At 40.0% G+C, this 19,571-nt stretch overlaps 1 protein-coding gene across 1 annotated transcript in view; it reads left to right on the forward strand.

Moving 5' to 3' along the window:
* The window catches only part of LOC123840374 (uncharacterized), a 59,893-nt gene extending 44,114 nt beyond the window's left edge, over positions 1-15,779 (forward strand). Inside the window, exons 6-8 of the mRNA XM_064581611.1 lie at positions 1,210-1,295; positions 3,446-3,572; positions 11,816-15,779. Of these exons, the coding sequence (XP_064437681.1) occupies positions 1,210-1,295; positions 3,446-3,572; positions 11,816-13,509 (1,907 nt within the window). The 3' untranslated portion in view covers positions 13,510-15,779. The remainder of the gene's footprint in view (positions 1-1,209; positions 1,296-3,445; positions 3,573-11,815) is intronic.
* Positions 15,780-19,571: the final 3,792 nt, after the last annotated feature.

Consider the following 19,571-nt stretch of genomic DNA (forward strand, 5'->3'; position numbering starts at 1 on the left):
AAAATGGCTCCATTCATGTCAGTTTTCCCGACCATCATTAAAATAGTCATCAATTCCTATTTCTTGTGTTCTTATCAGGAATGGATGGTAAATTTTATGAAATTTTTTTGGCATTTATGAAGATAGTATGATTTTCTTCCTTACAACGATTAATATCGTGGATTATATAAGTGTACATTCTAATATCAAACCATCTTTTTATTACAGAGAAAGTCCCACTTAATTATGATTTTTTTTTAACATGCTGTTGGATTTTTGTTTGCTGGTATGTCACATTTTGCAGTAGTATTTGTGATATAATAATATATTTGGTTTTTATCCCCCTTTCTTGGCACAGAGCTCCTAACCGCCTTGGAATTTTCTGAGTGATAGGAGTGTCTTTCATTTTTCATAACAAGCCCCTGAATTTATGCTGATGAAGTGGCTAGGGTGGGCCCCTAGATAGTCTCAGAATGGAGTTGGGGTTACCAGAAAGACTAAGTGATTAGAGGATTGGAACTTTCCAACCCATCCACTGACCTCCAGGAAAAGGGTGGGTGACACCGGAGGTTAAGGGCCATACAAACTCTTGCACTAGGAGATTCAATGAGCTTCTGGGTTGGTGAACACATTGAGCTGTTGTGAAGTTGGCATTCCCAGAGAGGGCATGGAAAGCCCCAAGCATTCCCCCTGCCAATACCTTGTCCTATGCATCTTTTCCATTTGGCTGTTCCAGAGTTGTATCCTTTAGCCATCCTAACAAAGTATAAAACTTAGGAGGAGATTGTGGGAGCCCCCAGTTTATAGCTGGTTGGTCAGAAGTACTGATGGCCAGGGATTTCAGTTTAGCTTCTGGAGTTAGGAGCAGCCTTATGAGATTGACCCCTTAAGCTGTGAGAGCAAAGCATCTCACTTCATACTTGTATGTATGTGTTGGGGAGGGATACCTGGGGAAGCTGTGCTCCCCAGGGCTTCCTAGGTATGCCCCTATACTAAAAGTGTGAGATACCCTGGAAAACTAGCACCCTCTGAGGTCCTGTTAAGGATCATGGGGATTAAGGAAAAATCTGGCATGAATTCCTTCTGCCACAGCTATATTCCAATGGATTTGAAGGAAGGCTAAGATTTTTCCAAACTCCCTCAAAGAGGTGATATAAAAGTAGTTCCAAGGTGCTTATTCTGTGGGCTCTGAGGCAGTCCTGACCTCATGGCTTCTTTTTCCATCTCTAGCTCTGCCTTCTTTGGACTCTGCACATCTCCAGGAGAAGAACCCAGAAAACCGATCAGTCCTGACAGTTCTAAAAAACATGCCCCATGTGAGTTGCTATTTCATTTTTCCTCCTTCGAGCACAATCATTTGTTGTGTGATGTGAACACCAGATTTATTTATCCCCAAATTTCCTGCCTGCCTTAGTTGCCTAAGGGAACTGCTCCCCAATTTTCCCCATTCCAGTGACTGATCCTAGCAAAGAGCTCCATTCTCTAAATGCTTTTCCCCTCACCAGACAGTGTTTAGGTGTTTTTTCCAGCTCATTCTACATATTTTATATGCACAGTCTTCTGCCAGGAGCCCTAAGGAAGCAGAAATGTCTCCCCTTAAGAGCAGTATTAGTATAATGGTTTGGTGAGGTAGTTACAGGGGACCCATAACAAACTGATCTCTACAAACCTAGGTTTCCCACTTGGAAGTGACAGCATTTCTGCTGGATGTTCCAAGTCTCAGTGTGTGATGACATTTTCTGTGAGGCTTTTAAGATTGGGTGGGGAGGGCGCCTGGGTGGCTCAGTTGGTTAAGCGACTGCCTTCCGCTCAGGTCATGATCCTAGAGTCCCGGGATCGAGTCCCGCATCGGGCTCCCTGCTAGGCAGGGAGTCTGCTTCTCCCTCTGACCCTCCTCCCTCTCATGCTGTCTCTCATTCTCGCTCTCAAATAAATAAAATCTTTAAAAAAAAAAAAAAAGATTGGGTGGGGAACTAAAGTCTGAGAAGGAAGAGATCTTGCCTCTTGTATAGTTTCCTGTTGATGTTGTAACAAATTATTACAAACTTAGTAACTTAAAACAACCCAAGTTTATTATCTATACTTCTGGAGGTCAAAGTCTGAAATTGGTTTTACAGGCTAAAATCAAGGTGTTGGTAGGTCTGTGTTCTTCTGGAGGTTCTAGAGGAGAATCTGTTTGCTTGCATTTTTCCAGCTGCTGTAGGCTGCCCACATTCCTTGGCTCATGGCTCCCTTCCATTTTCAGAGCCAGCGATCATCATTCTGACTTCTGCTTTCATTATCACATCTCCTTCTCTGACTCTTCTGTCTGCCTCTGTTACTTAAAATACCCTTATGGTTACATTGGGCCCAACCTGATAATCCAGGATAATCTATCCATCTAAAGATCCTAATCACATCTACATTTGTCATATAAGGTTACATATTCAAAGGTTCAGGGATTCAGATGTGGACATCCTTGCGGGGCTGTTATTCCATGTACCACAACCTTCTTGCCCAGGAACCAATGAGAGGATGATCAGCAGTCAGGTTTACCTTGGAGTTGGCCAGAATGTGTCTGTGATTCCTATAGCACCTAGATTGGCACCCATCAGCTTGCACAAAAGGAGGTAGAAATAAAATCTGCCAAATGCCTACTCTCTTGAAAACTGTAGATTCTTAGGGCTCAAAGACATTAGAGAACGTAATTGAAATACTCCCAAATAAGCAGATCATTTCATCCATAAAATGGAAATATCAATTATATTCTGTGACATAATATTGTGACTTGAAGAATTTGAATCTTCAAAATATTCTTTTTTTAAAAAAGATTTTATTTATTTATTTATTTGTTTAGAGAGAGAGAGTGTGTGTGTGTGTGTGTGTGAGTGGGAGGAGGGGCAGAAGGAGAGGGAGAGAGAGAATCCCAAGCAGACTCCCTGCCAAGCGGGGAACGCCATAGAAGGGCTCGATCCCAGGACCCTGGGATCATGACTTGAGCTTAACTGACTGAGCCACCCAGGCACCCGCCCCAAATTCTATGTTTAGCCTAGAGATTTATTAAAAATTATTTGGAAACATGTCACTAAATTTGTTTACATTTTTCTTCAAGGGGAGAAGAGAAGGAAAGAACTCATATTTATTGAGAATTATTGTTTTTTGAGAATTTGAAAGCTTAATATTCTGTGTGACTGCGTATACCATTTCATTTAATTAGAGAGCTACATTCATCTGGCCTTTTGTATTCCTGGATTTTTCTGGATAATAGAATTATCCTATTTTACATAGGAAATTTTATCTTCCTCTCTAGCAATAGGAGTGATCATGGATCATGTTGACACTATAGTTCAGGCACCTAATTTCCTTTAATGTTACAAGGTGTTCAGCCATGACCTATTTACTGTGTCATCCCCTTCCTTCATGCCCTCCTCTTTTTACCTCAAAGTCATTGTCATATTTTCACCAATAATAAATGGACTTGTTTCAGTGGTTGGTGACTTTCAAGGATGTGGCCATCGACTTCTCTCAGGAGGAGTGGGAATGCCTTAACTCCACTCAGAGGGACTTGTACAGGGATGTGATGTTGGAGAACTACAGCAACCTGATCTCCCTGGGTAAGATCATCTCCTACAATACTCAGAACTTGTCTCCCATATTTTCTGCCTGTGTCATTATGATTTTCTGGTTTTTATTCCCTAAGGAAAGGTTTGAGTTTTTTGGAGATAGAAGTGTAACTGAACTCGAATAGTTCACTGCTTGTTGTGCAGCAAATTGCACACAATCCAAGGAAATGTTGAAAGTAAAGAACTTTTTATTACTTGTTACAAGTAAGGAAACCAGGAGATCGTTCTGAAAGCACTGTCTCCCTGTGGGGTTAGTATAGGAAGTTTTTATGCAGGGTGCAGGGGCAGGGAGCTCATATGGGCACTTCTGGTCCAGTTGCACATGTCGAGCATTTCAACGTGCCAGTGTGTACATTGTATGTTCAAAAAATGGCACAAAACTCTACTCATAGGAAGAGATCTTAGTAGTATTTTTTTTTTAAGATTTTATTTATTTATTTGACAGAGAGAGAGACAGCAAGAGGGAACACAAGCAGGGGGAGTGGGAGAGGGAGAAGCAGGCTTCCTGTGGAGCAGGGAGCCCGATGCGGGGCTCGATCCCAGGACCCTGGGATCATGACCTGAGCCGAAGGCAGACGCTTAACGACGGAGCCACCCAGGCACCCCCTTAGTAGTATTTTTTAAAATTTAAATTCAATTAGCCAACATGTAGTACATCTCAGTATTACAGTGAGCTAAAGGTAACTTCAGGTCAGCTCAGGGGAGCTTCTGTGCAGGTCCTCAGCTCCCTTCCAGCTCAACCTGACTCACATCAGGGGCTACTGGGCTAGACGCACTTAGCAAGGGGCTATCAGGTAAAACACCTACTTAGGTGTCTCCTTGGCTGGAACTGTTGGTTCTGCAAAACAAGACACCTTCCTTCCCTGCTTTTGTCCCTTCTCTTCCTCTCTTCCACTGATAGCTTTAAGACACATTTATTATTTGAATAACTTCCCCTTGCATCCTAGATAACAGAAGTAGACAGCTTCACTGTGTATGCTTTCTTATTTCTCATCCTTCAGACCTTCACATTTTCCTCTGTCACTTCCTTCAGTGTCTCTCTTTGGTGACCAATGGACTGGATTTGAATCTGGGACTCCCGTACCATGATCATATCCCATTTCTTTTAAGCTGGTTGTTCGATCCCTAAACCAGATGTATTTTCTTTATTGGAGCAAGGGAAGGACCCCTGGATGGTGATGAGAGCCATGACAAGAAGAAGGAGCTCAGGTGAATAAAGAGCTAGTCACATAAGAGCAGCTCTTGTTGATAATACAGCTGGTCTGTGACATGGCAGCACTTTGAGATGTTTGTGTGAAGCTCTCTCTTCAAATGCCTGTGGAAGGAAGTCTAAGGTCTCAGCAGGAAGGTGATATCAATATGAGTTCCCAAAGGAACTTCCCTTCCACCTCACATTTACCACTCTTCCTCTCTCATTTTCCCCTTTAGTTTTAATGAAGAAACTACCTTTGGTTTCTTCCAGAGATAATTCTCTTATTTCTTTTTTAATTGAGTTGGTATCTCCAGCCAGCAAGTGTTTGTTGAGAGCTTGCTGTGTTCTTAGATTAGGATAATCAGGGATGATCTCCCAGAGGAGCTAATTTTGAACTGAGGCCTAAATGAAATTAGCCATGCCAAAAAAAAAAAAAAAAAAAGTGTGTGTTTAGGCAGATGGAACAGAAGTGCAAAGGTCCTGAGGAAATGCTGAACTTCACTTATTTGAGGATCGGCAGGAAGGTTGTGTGGTTAGAACGAGGAGAGTGAAAGTGGAAATTAATGATGAAGTCAGAGAAATAGGCAAAGAACAGGTCGTATAAGGCCACATAGGCCATTGCAAGGAATGAGATTTTATTCTAAGCATAAGAAGCCTTGGAGGTTTTGTGCAGGTGAGTAGGGGATCTTTGTTTAAAGATCACTCTGGGTGCTTGTGTAGAATGAGGATAAGAATGAAAGCAGGAAGATCAGTTAGAGGACTAGTTCAGGATTCCACATTAGAGATAATAGTGGCTTGGAATGGGGTTTAATATGTGAAGGTGATGAGAATGTGTTATAGTCTGGTTATATTTGAGGGTAAAATTGACAGGATTTGCTGAAGGATTAGAAATAGAAAGAAGCATCAGAATTTGGAAGCTTGCAGAAGGAAGTCAAGAGTAATGCATTTGAGATGGCCATTAAATATCCTTAATAGAGAAGTTAGATAAGCATTTAAAAGCCTGCAGGATGGTAGTCAGGACTGAGGAATAAATATGAGGTTAATCTCTGGATTATGGGGTTAGATGAGATCATGGAGGGAATTGATCTAGATGGAAGTCAAGGTGAAGTCCAGGGTCTAAACCATGGGGCATTCCAGCACTTAGCTAGGAAAAGGAAAATGATCCAGCAAAGGAAATTCAGGAGTTACTTAAGTAACCTATGATCTAGGATGCAGTCAGGAATGCGGAGGACTGGAAGCCAATGACAAACACAAGAAGGGAGCGGTGAACTGTGAGAGATGCTGCTATGAGGTCAAGGAGGATGAAGGATGAGACCTGGCTATTGGATTTGGCAAGACAAAGGGTACTGGTGACCCAGACAGAGTAGGTTTGGAAATGAGAGGAATGACAACCTGATTGTAGAGGATTAAAAAGAGAATAGGGGCGCCTGGGTGGCTCAGTTGGTTGAGCGACTGCCTTCGGCTCAGGTCATGATCCTGGAGTCCCTGGATCGAGTCCCGCATCAGGCTCCCTGCTCGGCAGGGAGTCTGCTTCTCCCTCTGGCCCTCCCCCCTCTCATGTGCTCTCTCTCATTCTCTCTGTCTCAAATAAATAAATAAAATCTTAAAAAAAAAAAAAAAAAAAAAGAATAAGCCAACAATAAAAACTGTTGTGGGACAGTGACTTAACTCACCAGGCAGTATTGAGGGCCCATTTGAGGAATTCTCAAAAGTACAAATAGAGTTTTAAAATGTATTAGAAGTTTGGGCGCCTGGGTGGCTCAGATGGTTAAGCGTCTGCCTTCGGCTCAGGTCATGATCCCAGAGTCCTGGGATCGAGTCCCACATCGGGCTCCTTGCTCCTTGGGAGCCTGTTTCTCCCTCTGCTTCTCTCTCTCTCTGTCTCTGTCTCTCGTGAATAAATAAAAAAAAAAAAAAAAAAAAATCTTAAAATGTATTAGAAGTTTTTAATAATAGTGCTATGATAATTAGGACAAAGAAGTATGATTCAAGTTTGTATATGTAGTACTATTTCAACTGCATAAAAGTGCAAGGAAAAAGCCTAGAAGGAAATATGACAAAAATGTTAAGTTCTGAGGGTGGGAGAGAAAGGGGGGAAAATTATTGAAAGGAAATAACAGACATCTCTTTTGAGAAGTTTTACCAGGAAGGAGTACAGTAAATGAATAGGAGCTGCAGGGTGAACCGTAGAATCAAAGGAGAGGTTGTTTTGTTTTTATTTCAAAGGAGTCTTTAAGATGGAGATAAATATTGGAGAGATGGTACAAGAGTAAGTGATCAGGAAATATGGGTGTTAGTGATCAGAAAGGATGGTTACTCGAAATTGAGATTTTGAGGGTCTTGCCATAATTGGAAATAACAAGGTCTATTATGTCTACTGTGGGGGGAAGGTAGGTGGAATGAGGTGGAGGAAAATAGTGCTTCAGAGGAAGCAGTGTGCTCAAGGTTGCAAACAGAACAAGAGGTGAAGAGAACACACAGAAGGGAAGGAGGCTGAGGTTGCAGAGTATTTGCAGAAAGTATACTGTGAGTTCCTGAAGGCCTGCTGATTAGAGTGCAAGAGAATACTGTGTCACAATAAAAGATGTCTAGACCCAGAATAGGAAGAGAGTCTTAATGTTGAACAAGGACGCAGGAAACCAGGGCTTTCCAGGAGTACTGGGATACCCAGGTATCCCAATTCCAGGATTGGTCCTGGAGTAGTTTCTCTGGGGAAGATGAGTACTTCTTCCTATTATAACCTAAGGGTAGTGGCATTGTTGGACTAAGAGCTGATGGAAGTCAAGCCTTCCTGGGAGAAGCCAGCATTAATAGCAGGATATGGAGGTCTTACCAACATCCAAAGCTCTGGGGGCTTCTCTTGTAGGCTGTAGTGGGTGGAGTGGCTGTCTTAATATAAGAGAGAATTACAGGTGCAGCATTGCTGGAGTCTGGGATTGGGGACAGCTTTTCAGGAATAGCAAAGGGACGTGAAGTTTCAGGTGAGCCCTGAAAGGATGTAAAGCAGGTAGGGAGGCTGAGGGTAGAGGGAAGGAGCATTCCTGGCAGAGGCAACAGTGTACTGAAGGCCATAGGAGGATGGAGCTTGGTGTAATATGAGGTATTCAAAGAAGGCCCTTATAGCTGGAGCCTAGTGAGGGACAGATGCCAGGTGTGAGTTTGGAAGAGTCTGGCAGGGTCTAGGCCAGGAAGAACCTTCTAGGGGTTATAAAAATGACTTGGTAGAGGTGCTTGGGTGGCTCAGTTGGTTAAGCATCTGACTCTTGATTTTGGCTCTGGTCATGATCTTGAGGTCCTGGGATGGAGCCACATCATCGGGATCCGCGTTCAGTGGGGAGTCTGCTTGAGGATTCTCTCCCTCTTCCTCTGCCCCTCCTCCCACTTGGCACACGTGCCTTTTCTCCGTCTCTAAAATAAATAAATAAATCTTTAAAAAATGACTTGTGGAAAAAAAAATGACTTGTGGGTTATGAGCAGCATTTTTAAAAATATTTTGGTTTTGTTTTGTTTCTTAAAGAAAATAACAGAAGAAGAAAAAAAATTTTTTTTTAATATTTTATTTATTTATTTGACAGAGATAGACACAGCGAGAGAGGGAACACAAGCAGGGGGAGTGGGAGAGGGAGAAGCAGGCTTCCCGCCGAGCAGGGAGCCCGATGCGGCGCTCGATCCCAGGACCCTGGGATCACGACCTGAGCTGAAGGCAGACGCTTAAGGAATGAGCCACCCAGGCGCCCCCAGAAGAGAACATTTTTTTAAAAAATCAAAATGCATCCCATGTAGCAAAGATAATTTCATGACCTATTTGTTTTATGTTTGTGTATTTGATCATAATATAATATGTATTTCTTATCTTTGAATTTTGTCCCCAAAGCATTTGCAAGCTAATGAAGAATCTTAAGTAGGACAGTGAAACAATGCAATTTACATATTTAATATATCATTCTTGACTGCCAGATGGAGATTAGAAGAAAGGGTCTCAGGACATGACTGAGTAGGTTATTGTTCAAACAAGAGGTTCAAACAAGAGGTGCTTTGGGCTTTCTCACAGTGTTGCTAGTGCCATTGGGGATAAGAATCAGATTCAAGAGCAGTTTAGTAGATCAGTTCAGCAGGAGTTGAGGGGTGCAAGAATGAAAGAGGTCTCCCCAAATGACTTCTGCTTTTCAGACTCCATTTTGTCATCTTCAGCCATTACCTCTTTTTCAGTTTTCTCATTTTTTCTTCCATTAATTTAATGACAACAAAAATAACAATTTAATCATGTTATTATAACATGGAGAGCAGTTGGGTCTAAACTGGATTTATTTGATCCCTTACACTGTTCCCTTAATCACAATATTCCAGTTGGGTTCTTTCCTAGTGTTTTGTAAACCATATTGTGCTTCTCTTTCAAAAACAAAGTAAAAGCCAAATATCTCATCCCAGTAAATTTTGCTGACATGAGTTGACGTTAAACTGAGCTGTGTGGGATTTTTTGTTTTTGTTTTTGTTTACAATTTCTTTCTGCTTTTCAGCAAAAGCATGTTTTCCTTGGATTTCTGACTCATTTCTTTTTTTAAAAAATTTTTAGAGAGGGGAGGGGCAAAGAGAGGGTGAGAGAGAGAATCTTAAACAGGGTCCACGCCCAGCGCAGAGCCTGATGGGGGGCTCAGTCTCACAACCCTGAGATCATGACCTGAGCTGAAATCAAGAGTCAGATGTTTAACCGACTGTACCACCCAGGAGCCCCTCTGATTCATTTCTAAAGACTGTTTACATTTGGTTTTGCTGATTTGTGTTGATTTTCTTTCTTAATATCATCCTCTTTTATATTCTACAGCCTATGTGCAGTGCTGTTAAGAGACTGTGCATCATGCTCTAGTCATATTGGATAGTGTTCTTCTACATTAAAAGTTATACCTATTCATCTTTGTTCAGAATAACTTAAAACTTTCTTTACTGTGTAAACTTGTCATTCTTTCTAGAATATTTTAGAGATGCTTTTCTGGGAAATAAAACATTTGGCCTTGAGTGGAATGTACTGGGAAGGAAGACCTGAAAAAATGTATAATGGGAAAAAGAAAATATTGTGTATGCTTTCTATGTTCTGGGGAATATAAACAGGCATATTTTTTCTACACTTGTAAAGCTTGAGGAGTAGGAAGACCAACATAAACAAATGAAATATAATTCTAGAATTGGAAAAATTGAAACAAGTATAGAGATTAAGATAAAGCACAGACTCAATTAGAGTTTTCCGGGATAGTCTTTCTGAGCAGCTGCCATTTAAGTTAGGACATTTCAGACAAAAAAGAATTGGCCAGGCAGAGAGCATTTCTCGCAGATGGAACAGCATGTGAGAGTCCGAAATGGGAAAGAATTTGATATGTTCCAGGAACTTAAATAAAGCCAGTAAGGTTAGAGCATTGTTTCTGAAGATAGTAATGGTTCAAAATGAGGTCAGAAAGGTAATCAAGGAATGGATCATGCAGGGGCTTTTAGTCCGTGAACAGGAATTTGGATTTTATTTGAAGTAGAAGGGGTAAACCATTGAAAGGTTTTAAGCTGTATTTTCAAATTTTTTTCTATACCAGAAGCATCTGGGGAGATTGATAAATGAAGGAAAATTTGCATTTTTAAAGTTGCTGACAAATATTGAGCATCAATATGCAAGCAATGGTTCTAGGCACTAAAAATAAAGCAGAGAATGAAGCAAAGTCATTGCTTTGATTAAGCATGGGGGAGACAGACAAGGAACTTTAAAAATAGTATATCCATTAGTAATAAATGTAATATAGGTGCAATTCCATATTGGGTGTTTTGATAATGTGACATTTGAGCAGAAAACTGAAGTGAGAGAGCAGATATCTGGGGAAAGAGCATTCCAAAAGGTAAACACAGAGGCACATGCTTGGCATTTTTGAACAGCAAGGAAGCCATTGTGGTGAGAACAGAATGAATAATTAGGAGTGGTAAGAGATGACATCAGAGAAGGGCAAACGCATGTAGAGTAAGGTCTTGTGGGCCCTAATAAGTAAGGACTTTGGGTATTATTCTGAGATGGTAAACTCTTAGAAGATTTTTGCAGGGGAGTAATGTGATATGAATTACATTTTTTTTAAGATTTTATTTATTTATTTGACAGAGAGAGACAGCAAGAGAGGGAACACAAGCAGGGGGAGTGGGAGAGGGAGAAGCAGGCTTCCCACTGAGCAGGGAGCCCAACGTGGGGCTGGATCCCAGGACCCCCGGGATCATGACCTGAGCCAAAGGCAGACACTTAATGACTGAGCCCCCCAGGTGCACCTGAATTACAGTTTAATTTTTTAATTTTTTTTTTAAGACTTTTTTTTTTTATTTATTCATTTGACAGAGAGAGAGATAGTGAGAGCAGGAACACAAGCAGGGGCAGTGGGAGAGGAAGAAGCAGGCCCCCCGCTGAGCAGGCAGCCCGATGCAGGGCTCAATCCCAGGACCCTGAGACCATGACCTGAACCGAAGGCAGACGCTTAACGACTGAGCCACCCAGGCACCCCTGAATTACAGTTTTAAAGAATTCTTCTGGTTTCTGTGTGAAGAACAAAGGGTAGGGGCCAAGTTCAAAGAACAGAGACCAGTCAAGAGGCTATTACAGTGAGAGACAGGTGGTTTGGCCTAGGGCAATAGTAGTGGATATGGTCAGATAGTTGATAAACTTTAATAAGAGAGGTAATAGGACTTGTTCATAGATTGGATATGTACCCAGACATTTGATCGAATGTTTCCAGGGTATGGTTTTTGCTGTTATTTTATAAGCTTCCTTGGTTGGATTCTAATCCACTCCAAAGTTTAAGAACCACACACTTAAACTGTTTCTCTAATTACTTTCCTTCCTATAAACTCCCCTTATTCTATGTTTTCTCCTTATGCCTTTTATTTTAATTGCACAAAATATTTCAGCACTGTTTAAGCCATTCTGTTCTTATAAGAATTTTTACTTTTTCTACCATTTTTACTTCAGAAGTTTCATTTCTCCTTGTAAACAGAAGCAGCAGGAATTTGCTTTCTTGTTATCTTCCAGACTTGGAATCCAGTTGTGAGACTAAAAAGTCATCTCCAGAAAAGGGAGCTTATGAAATGGAATCACTGCAATGGGAGAGTATGAGGAAACCTATCAGTCATAACCTTGATTACAATGGTCTTAGAGATACGATGGAGGGCAAAGGAAAGTTTGAGGGTCAACAGGAAGGTCAGGAAGGACTTTACATGCACATGAAAATAACCTGTGGAGAAAAGGCCACTCAAAGCCATTCTGTGTCACCTATTCTTCATCAGATAAATCCTACCAAGGAAAAATTGTACAAATGTAAGAAATGTGAACAAGCTTTCAACTACCTGTCATGCCTTACTCAACATGAGAAAAGCCATAATAAAGAAAAACACTCTGAAGTTAAGAAACATAGGAAGACCTTCAGCAAAAAGCCAGCCTGTATTCAACATCAGAGGATTCAGAATGGTGAAAAGCCTTATGAGTGTATGGAATGTGGGAAGGCTTTTGGCCGTAGTTCTGATCTGATTCAACATCAGAAAATTCATACTAATGAAAAACCTTACCAGTGTAAGGCATGTGGGAAGGCTTTTATTCGCGGTTCACAGCTCACTGAACATCAGAGAGTTCATACAGGAGAGAAACCATATGAATGTGAGAAATGTGGAAAAGCCTTTAGTTATTGTTCACAGTATACTCTACATCAGAGAATTCATAGTGGTAAAAAACCCTATGAATGTAAGGAATGTGGGAAGTCCTTTATCCTTGGCTCTCAACTCACTTACCATCAGAGAATTCATAGTGGTGAGAAACCCTATGAGTGTAAGGAATGTGGAAAGGCCTTTATTCTTGGTTCACACCTTACTTATCATCAAAGAGTTCATACTGGTGAAAAGCCTTACAGATGTAAAGAATGTGGGAAGGCCTTTTTATGTGCCTCCCAACTTAATGAACATCAGAGAATCCATACAGGTGAAAAACCCTATGAATGTAAAGAATGTGGGAAGGCCTTTTTTCGTGGCTCACAACTAACTTACCATCTGAGAGTTCATACAGGTGAGAGACCCTATAAATGCAAAGACTGTGGGAAAGCCTTTATTTCTAATTCTAATCTTACTCAACATCAGAGAATTCATACAGGTGAAAAACCCTACAAATGTAAAGAATGTGAGAAGGCCTTTATTTGTGGCAAACAACTTAGTGAACATCAGAGAATTCATACAGGTGAGAAACCCTTTGAATGTAAGGAGTGTGGAAAGGCTTTTATTCGTGGTGCATATCTTACTCAACATGAGAAAATTCATGGTGAGAAGCATTATGAATGTAAGGAATGTGGGAAGACCTTTTTTCGTGCCACACAACTTACATATCACCAGAGAATTCATACAGGTGAGAAACCCTACAAATGTAAGGAATGTGACAAGGCTTTTATTTATGGCTCACAACTTAGTGAACACCAGAGAATTCATAGAGGTGAAAAACCCTATGAATGTAAGCAATGTGGGAAGGCCTTTATTCGTGGCTCACATCTTACTGAACATCTAAGAACTCATTCCGGTGAGAAACCCTATGAATGTAAGGAATGTGGGAAGGCCTTTAGTCGTGGCTCAGAACTTACTCTACATCAAAGAATCCATACTGGTGAGAAACCTTATATGTGTGTTCAATGTGGTAAAGACTTTAGACGTCATTCACAACTTGCTCAACACATGAGGCTTCATAATTGAAAAAGCCTTGAATATGATTTAATATAAGAAAGGCTTTAATGTCTTCATCACCTCTGGAATGTTAGAGAACCCATATTATGTTCGTAATGAATTTAGGACATCCTTTTGTTTGTGCTCAAAATCAACTCATTTTTAGAAAGCCTGTATTAATGAATGCAGAAATAACTTCTGGAACCCATTATACATTTTTAAGAATCTCTGTAACCTTGGAATGGAATGCTGGAGTATATCCTTTATTGAGCACCATCTCTATTTCACCATTTCCTGTGAAATTGGAGAAGTTACTTAACCTCTCTGTGCCTCAGTTTCTTTGTGTAAAATAATGTAATGATATCACATTGATTAAATTATAAATGATGATGCAACTCCCTTTGGACAGTATCGGATACTCAGTATCTGTTATTATTGCTTCTATCATCATTATTATATGTTATTAGAGAAGTCAAATGGTAAGAATATTTTTGAGTACAGTAAGATGTAAGCATTTTATTACCATCTATTCCCTTTTTTGTTTTTGTTTTAGATTTTATTTATTTGAGAGAGAGAGCACATGCGCACAGGTGAATGGGGGGTGTAGCTGAATGGGGAGCCCGATGGGCTCAATCCCAAGACCCCGGGATCATGACCTGAGCCAAAGGCAGATGCTTAACCGACTGAGCCACCCAGGGGCCCCCCTTTTTGTTTTGTTTTTACCATCTATCCCTTTTTGAACACCAGATAATTTATTCTATGACAGAAGCTTTAGAATATAATAAGGGCAGGAAGCTCTCCATTTTAGAGCTCATAAATTTTGCTGCACCAGATAATTCATACTGCAAACAAATTATAGAAGAAATTCCTTTAGAGTTATAGAGCTTTTTTATAAAATCAAGGAGAGGTGATTTTTCTAAAGCAAATTCCAAAAGCAGAAGTTGTTATTCCACATTTTCTAATTACTACTTTAAGGGAAAAATAATATATCAACAAAATGATAGCCAAGTAGCTCCATTAAAAGAAAAAAAACTACTAAAAGAAGAAAAACTATGGGGGCGCCTGGGTGGCTCAGTCGTTAAGCGTCTGCCTTTGGCTCAGGTCATGGTCCCAGGGTCCTGGGATCGAGCCCCGCATCAGGCTCCCTGCTCTGCGGGAAGCCTCTCCCTCTCCCACTACCCCTACTTGTGTTCCCTCTCTCACTGTGTCTCTCTCTGTCAAATAAATAAATAAAATCTTGGGGCGCCTGGGTGGCTCAGTCGTTAAGCGTCTGCCTTCGGCTCAGGTCATGATCCCAGGGTCCTGGGATCAAGCCCCATGTTGGGCTCCCTGCTCCGCGGGAAGCCTGCTTCTCCCTCTCCCACTCCCCCGCTTGTGTTCCCTCTCTCACTGTGTCTCTCTCTGTCAAATAAATAAATAATTTAAAAATAAATAAATAAAATCTAAAAAAAAAAGAAAAACTATGTAAATTATTACCATCTTAAATGAGAAATCAAAATTTACCAACTACAGCTTTTTCTCGTTATCTGTATCTAATCCATTCCTGATAATATGTTGAGTAGTATATTTTCAGATGCCCAAATCTCAGAGTCTACATTGCATTATTTTAAATGGGAAAAATGATAATATGTTTCCAGCCCATTCAAATGTCTTGATTAGGTTTAAATTCAACTTAAACCACCTACTTGATTTCTCTCAGATTTCAGAATAATTTAAACATTTAAAATCCAGTAAATAAGTAAATAATTAGCAGATGATTGTGCATGCAATCATTTTATTTTTTAAAAAGATTTTATTTATTTATTTGAGAGAGAGAGAGAGTGCATGAGCAGGGGGAGGGGGAGAAGAGGGAGAAGCAGACTCCTTGCTGAGCAGGGAGCCCGACATGGGGCTCCATCCCAGGACGTGAGATCATGATCTGAGCCAAAGGCAGATGCCTCACCCACTGATCAACCCAGGCGCCCCTGCTTGCAGTGATTTTAAATATAAAGTATGGATTATGTTTTCCTTCTACACTTCAAGAAACAGATACTATGATATAAATAATGAAATGCATTAGTACATAATGGACACAAATAACAAGAAAATAAAATAATAATAATAAAAGTAAAAGTAAAATAAAAACCATTGATAGAACAATTGAAACAGAAGTTCCCAAAACAATAACTTACATTTTCTACATGTGATGCACCTTGCTGTTTTCTTTTCTTTTTTTTTTTTTTAAAGATTTTATTTATTTATTTGACAGAGAGTTAGCGAGAGCAGGAACACAAGCGGGGGAGTGGGAGAGGGAGAAGGAGAAGCAGGCTTCCTGCTGAGCAGGGAGCCTGATGTGGGGCTCGATCCCAGGACCCTGGGATCATGACCTGAGCCAAAGGCAGACGCTTAACGACTGAGCCACCCAGGCGCCCGTCTTTTTTTTTTTTTTTTTTTTTTTTAAGATTTTATTTGCAGAGAGAGAGACAGCGAGAGAGGGAACACAAGCAGGGGGAGAAGGAGAGGGAGAAGCAGGCTTCCCGCGGAGCAGGGAGCCCGATGCGGGGCTCGATCCCAGGACCTGGGATCATGACCTGAGCCTAAGGCAGATGCTTAACGACTGAGCCACCCAGGTGCCCCGCACCTTGCTGTTTTCTATTACAGTGTCTGTAATAAACACTACAGCCTACTCCATTGTCTTCACAACTTAATACTGTTCATTATCCCCACTCTGAAAAACACTGGTTTTACATTTATATTACAAAATTATAATCCAGGGGCCCCTCGGTGGCTCAGTTGGATCTGATTCTTGATTTCGGCTCAGGTCATGATCTTGGAGTGGTGAGATTGAGCCCTGCATAAGCCTCTGTGCTGAGCATGGAGCCTGCTTGGGATTCTCTCTCTCTCTCCCTCTGCCCCTCCCTGCCTTCCCCCCCTCAACACCCCCCCATGCACACATGCGCTCTCTCTCAAATTATAATCCAAATGCTAATCCGCCATTTTTAAAAGTGCAAAAAAAAAAAAAATGATTGAGAACCATTAGAACTTCCCTGAATCATTAAAGTAACACTGTGATGTTAATGCAGTCATGCATTCCCTGCTCAGATTGGACAAACTATGGCATGATTACCACACTGAATTTAAAGAAAATGTAAATAATGAAATGTAAGTAAAATGTTATTTGCTACATTGATCTTAAGTCATTGATATACATCTGGCATGTAACATATTTGCATATTGGCAGAAAATACCCAGAACCAAAATCTCCCAAAATATAATCTCCAAATACCACTGGAGAAGAGGGGCCTGTCTCATTGCATACTGCAGTGTATAACCAAATTCCCTTACTGGCCAATGAATTCCACTTTGAACAAGCCAAATTAAAAGGTTGTGAGAAGACCTGCAATAAAGAAAATATTACCATTGTTTAACCCATTGTTTACCAGTCCTAACCATGAATCCTTTCTCTTCCACAATACTTACTATCTTTGGATTATGAACACACTTTGAGAAATCCATTGCTGACCAAAAGGAATAATTATAAGAGGAAATTTAGGGCATTATGGCAGTTAATTAAATTTGGTGGGTGCTGTAGCACTTTCCTGTTCTACAATTAGTACACTATACAGGAAGAGTTCCTCTAGCTCAAGTTTTCACAACCCTTTCCCTAGTCTCTCGATCTAGATTGATTTAGTTAGATTTTTGTTCTTTATGCTGTTGTTACGAGGTTGTTTAATGTGAAACTTGAATGAATGTTAATTATCTCAGTACTTTTTATTTGTTTCATAAATTGTTTGAAACTTAGAATTTCCCTATTGAGGTAATGGTGAGGGGATAGGAATGTACACTAATCAAAGAATTAATAAAGACAAACAGAAGTGGCTGCTACACTGCTTTAGTTGCTACTTTAAGATATATTGATACCATCACGCCCATTCAAAATTAAGCTTTATTTCCCGTACATGCATATAATTTTTTTCAAAGGTCATTACGTTCCTCTTACATAGTTACATAACAAAGTTTACCCCATGCCAAAGAAATAGTGCAAATTAAAAAGAATCACGTTCACTACCTCCCGCCCATCTACTGTCAAAACTTTGGTTTTTATCTTGTGATGTTTCCCTCTGTTCTCAAATATGGTCCACCTTTGAGTCTAAAAAAAAATTATGTTTTAATGGGATAACTGTCCACTGTAACTTGTTTTATCTTGTTTTAACTTTTTATTGTAGAACATTTCAGGCATATAACAAAAATAGGATAGTAAAATGAACAGCCATATACCTGTCACATATTTTTTATTTTTTAATTTTAAATCCAGTATAGATAACATACAGTATTACATATTTTTAATAATCACTCCTATTTTACCTTTCTTGTTAATCTTCCAAATATTTTTGGCTGGGATATTTTAAAGCCAAACCAGGATATTTTAGCATTTCCCCTCTACATATTTCAGTATGTATCTTGAACAGATAAGGACTTAATATCTAGTAATTTTTCAGATATTAATGATTATAGTTGGTTTATTTGAGTCAGGATTTAAAAGACATCTGCTCATTGCATTTTATTGGTATGTCTCATACACTTGCTTTTCTGACTTTTTTCAAAATGCCTACAGAACAAAACATGAACATAGTAACAGCAATGCCATGATATATCCTCCCTATCCGCCCCCCAAACTGAGTATTCAGGTTATTTCTCTGTTGCTGCAAACCACTGCAATAAATGTCCTTATATGCTTATTCTTGCACATTTGTGTTTTTATTTCTACAGAATATAGTCCTACAGATTAGACTAAGTCAAATTATGTGTACATTTTAAATTTTAATAGATTAGGCCAAATTTTGAAAGAGTTTACATTCTCCTAATTAATGTATGAGAGTGCTCATTCCCCATACCATCACCAGGCGCAAAAAATAAGGACTTCCTTTGGAGCCATGATGGAATAAAAAGTTTAAACAAGGACTGTTATCCCCAACGAAAGAAATACAAATGAGGTGAGCACTGTGATCACACCAACTTTCTACCTGAAGACACATTCTAATAATGAGAAAAGTTATCCCAAACAGAGCATGTTGGTCTGACTGTGTTGAGAAGATGGAGATCAAAGAGATTGATGTGTCTGGAAGTTGCAGAGCAGTTCCAGAAAAAAGGAAGCTGTGCAGAGAATTTCAGAAATGTGTGAAAGGTCCTCTTCAGTCTTTCCTAATATTAAGTAGTACATGCGTAGGGTGTGATTCTACAAGACTGGGCAAAGTGTAATCAGGGAGCTGCAAGTTGTAAAACGCCCAGAGCTGACACAGGGCAGAGATATTCTAATTCTGACCCAGATGATCACCCATACCATTTGGTAGATAGCCCAGAAGAGTCACATGGTAAGAGTAGAGGTCAACTATCTCTAAAGCACTTTAGACCTGTCCTAAGCTGCTTTTTTAAAGTTTCAAAAGAATCAAGCAAGTAACCTAGCTGCCTACAGAGCAAAGCTCAACACACTAAAAGAAATACACACTAAAAGAAATGTAACAATAGCCACCATTCAAAAATGTAAATTTCACAATGTCCAGTATCTATATAAAGAAGGGGGGAAAAAGTAACACAAAACCAGAAAAAAAATCAATCAGTTGGCCAACTGAAATGGCAGGAGAAATGCTATCAGTATAAAATTACAACGGCTGTTATGCTCAATATGCTTAAGAATTTTTAAAAACTACAACATAATGAGGACAGATATGGAGGATATAAAATGGACCTTCTAGAAAAGAAAAATATCTGAGAAGAAAATTTTATTGGAGATTAAACACAGAGGAAGGAAAAATTCAGTGAACTTGAAAACATACCTGGAAAAATGAAGCACAGGTAGAAAAAGACAAAGAAAAGAGGCTTAGTAACCTGTGGGCAAATATAAAGCAGGATAAGATATATGTAAATGAGGTGTCAGCAAGATGGTAGAGTTGGTTGTCCTGGACCCTTTTTCCCTCACCAACACACTGATTCAGTAATTCTTGGAAAAATTCCCTTTGTGAGAAATCCAGAAACTAAGTGAAAGGCTTCTGCACCCAGGGAGAATGCAAAGCCAGACTCATCAAAACTCAGGGATATATGGGATCCTTCCCACC

The sequence above is a fragment of the Mirounga angustirostris genome, unplaced genomic scaffold, assembly GCF_029215605.1.
Source record: "Mirounga angustirostris isolate CCGP_5_RB_7025 unplaced genomic scaffold, mMirAng1.0.hap1 SCAF_16, whole genome shotgun sequence".
In the NCBI taxonomy this organism is placed as follows: domain Eukaryota; kingdom Metazoa; phylum Chordata; class Mammalia; order Carnivora; family Phocidae; genus Mirounga; species Mirounga angustirostris.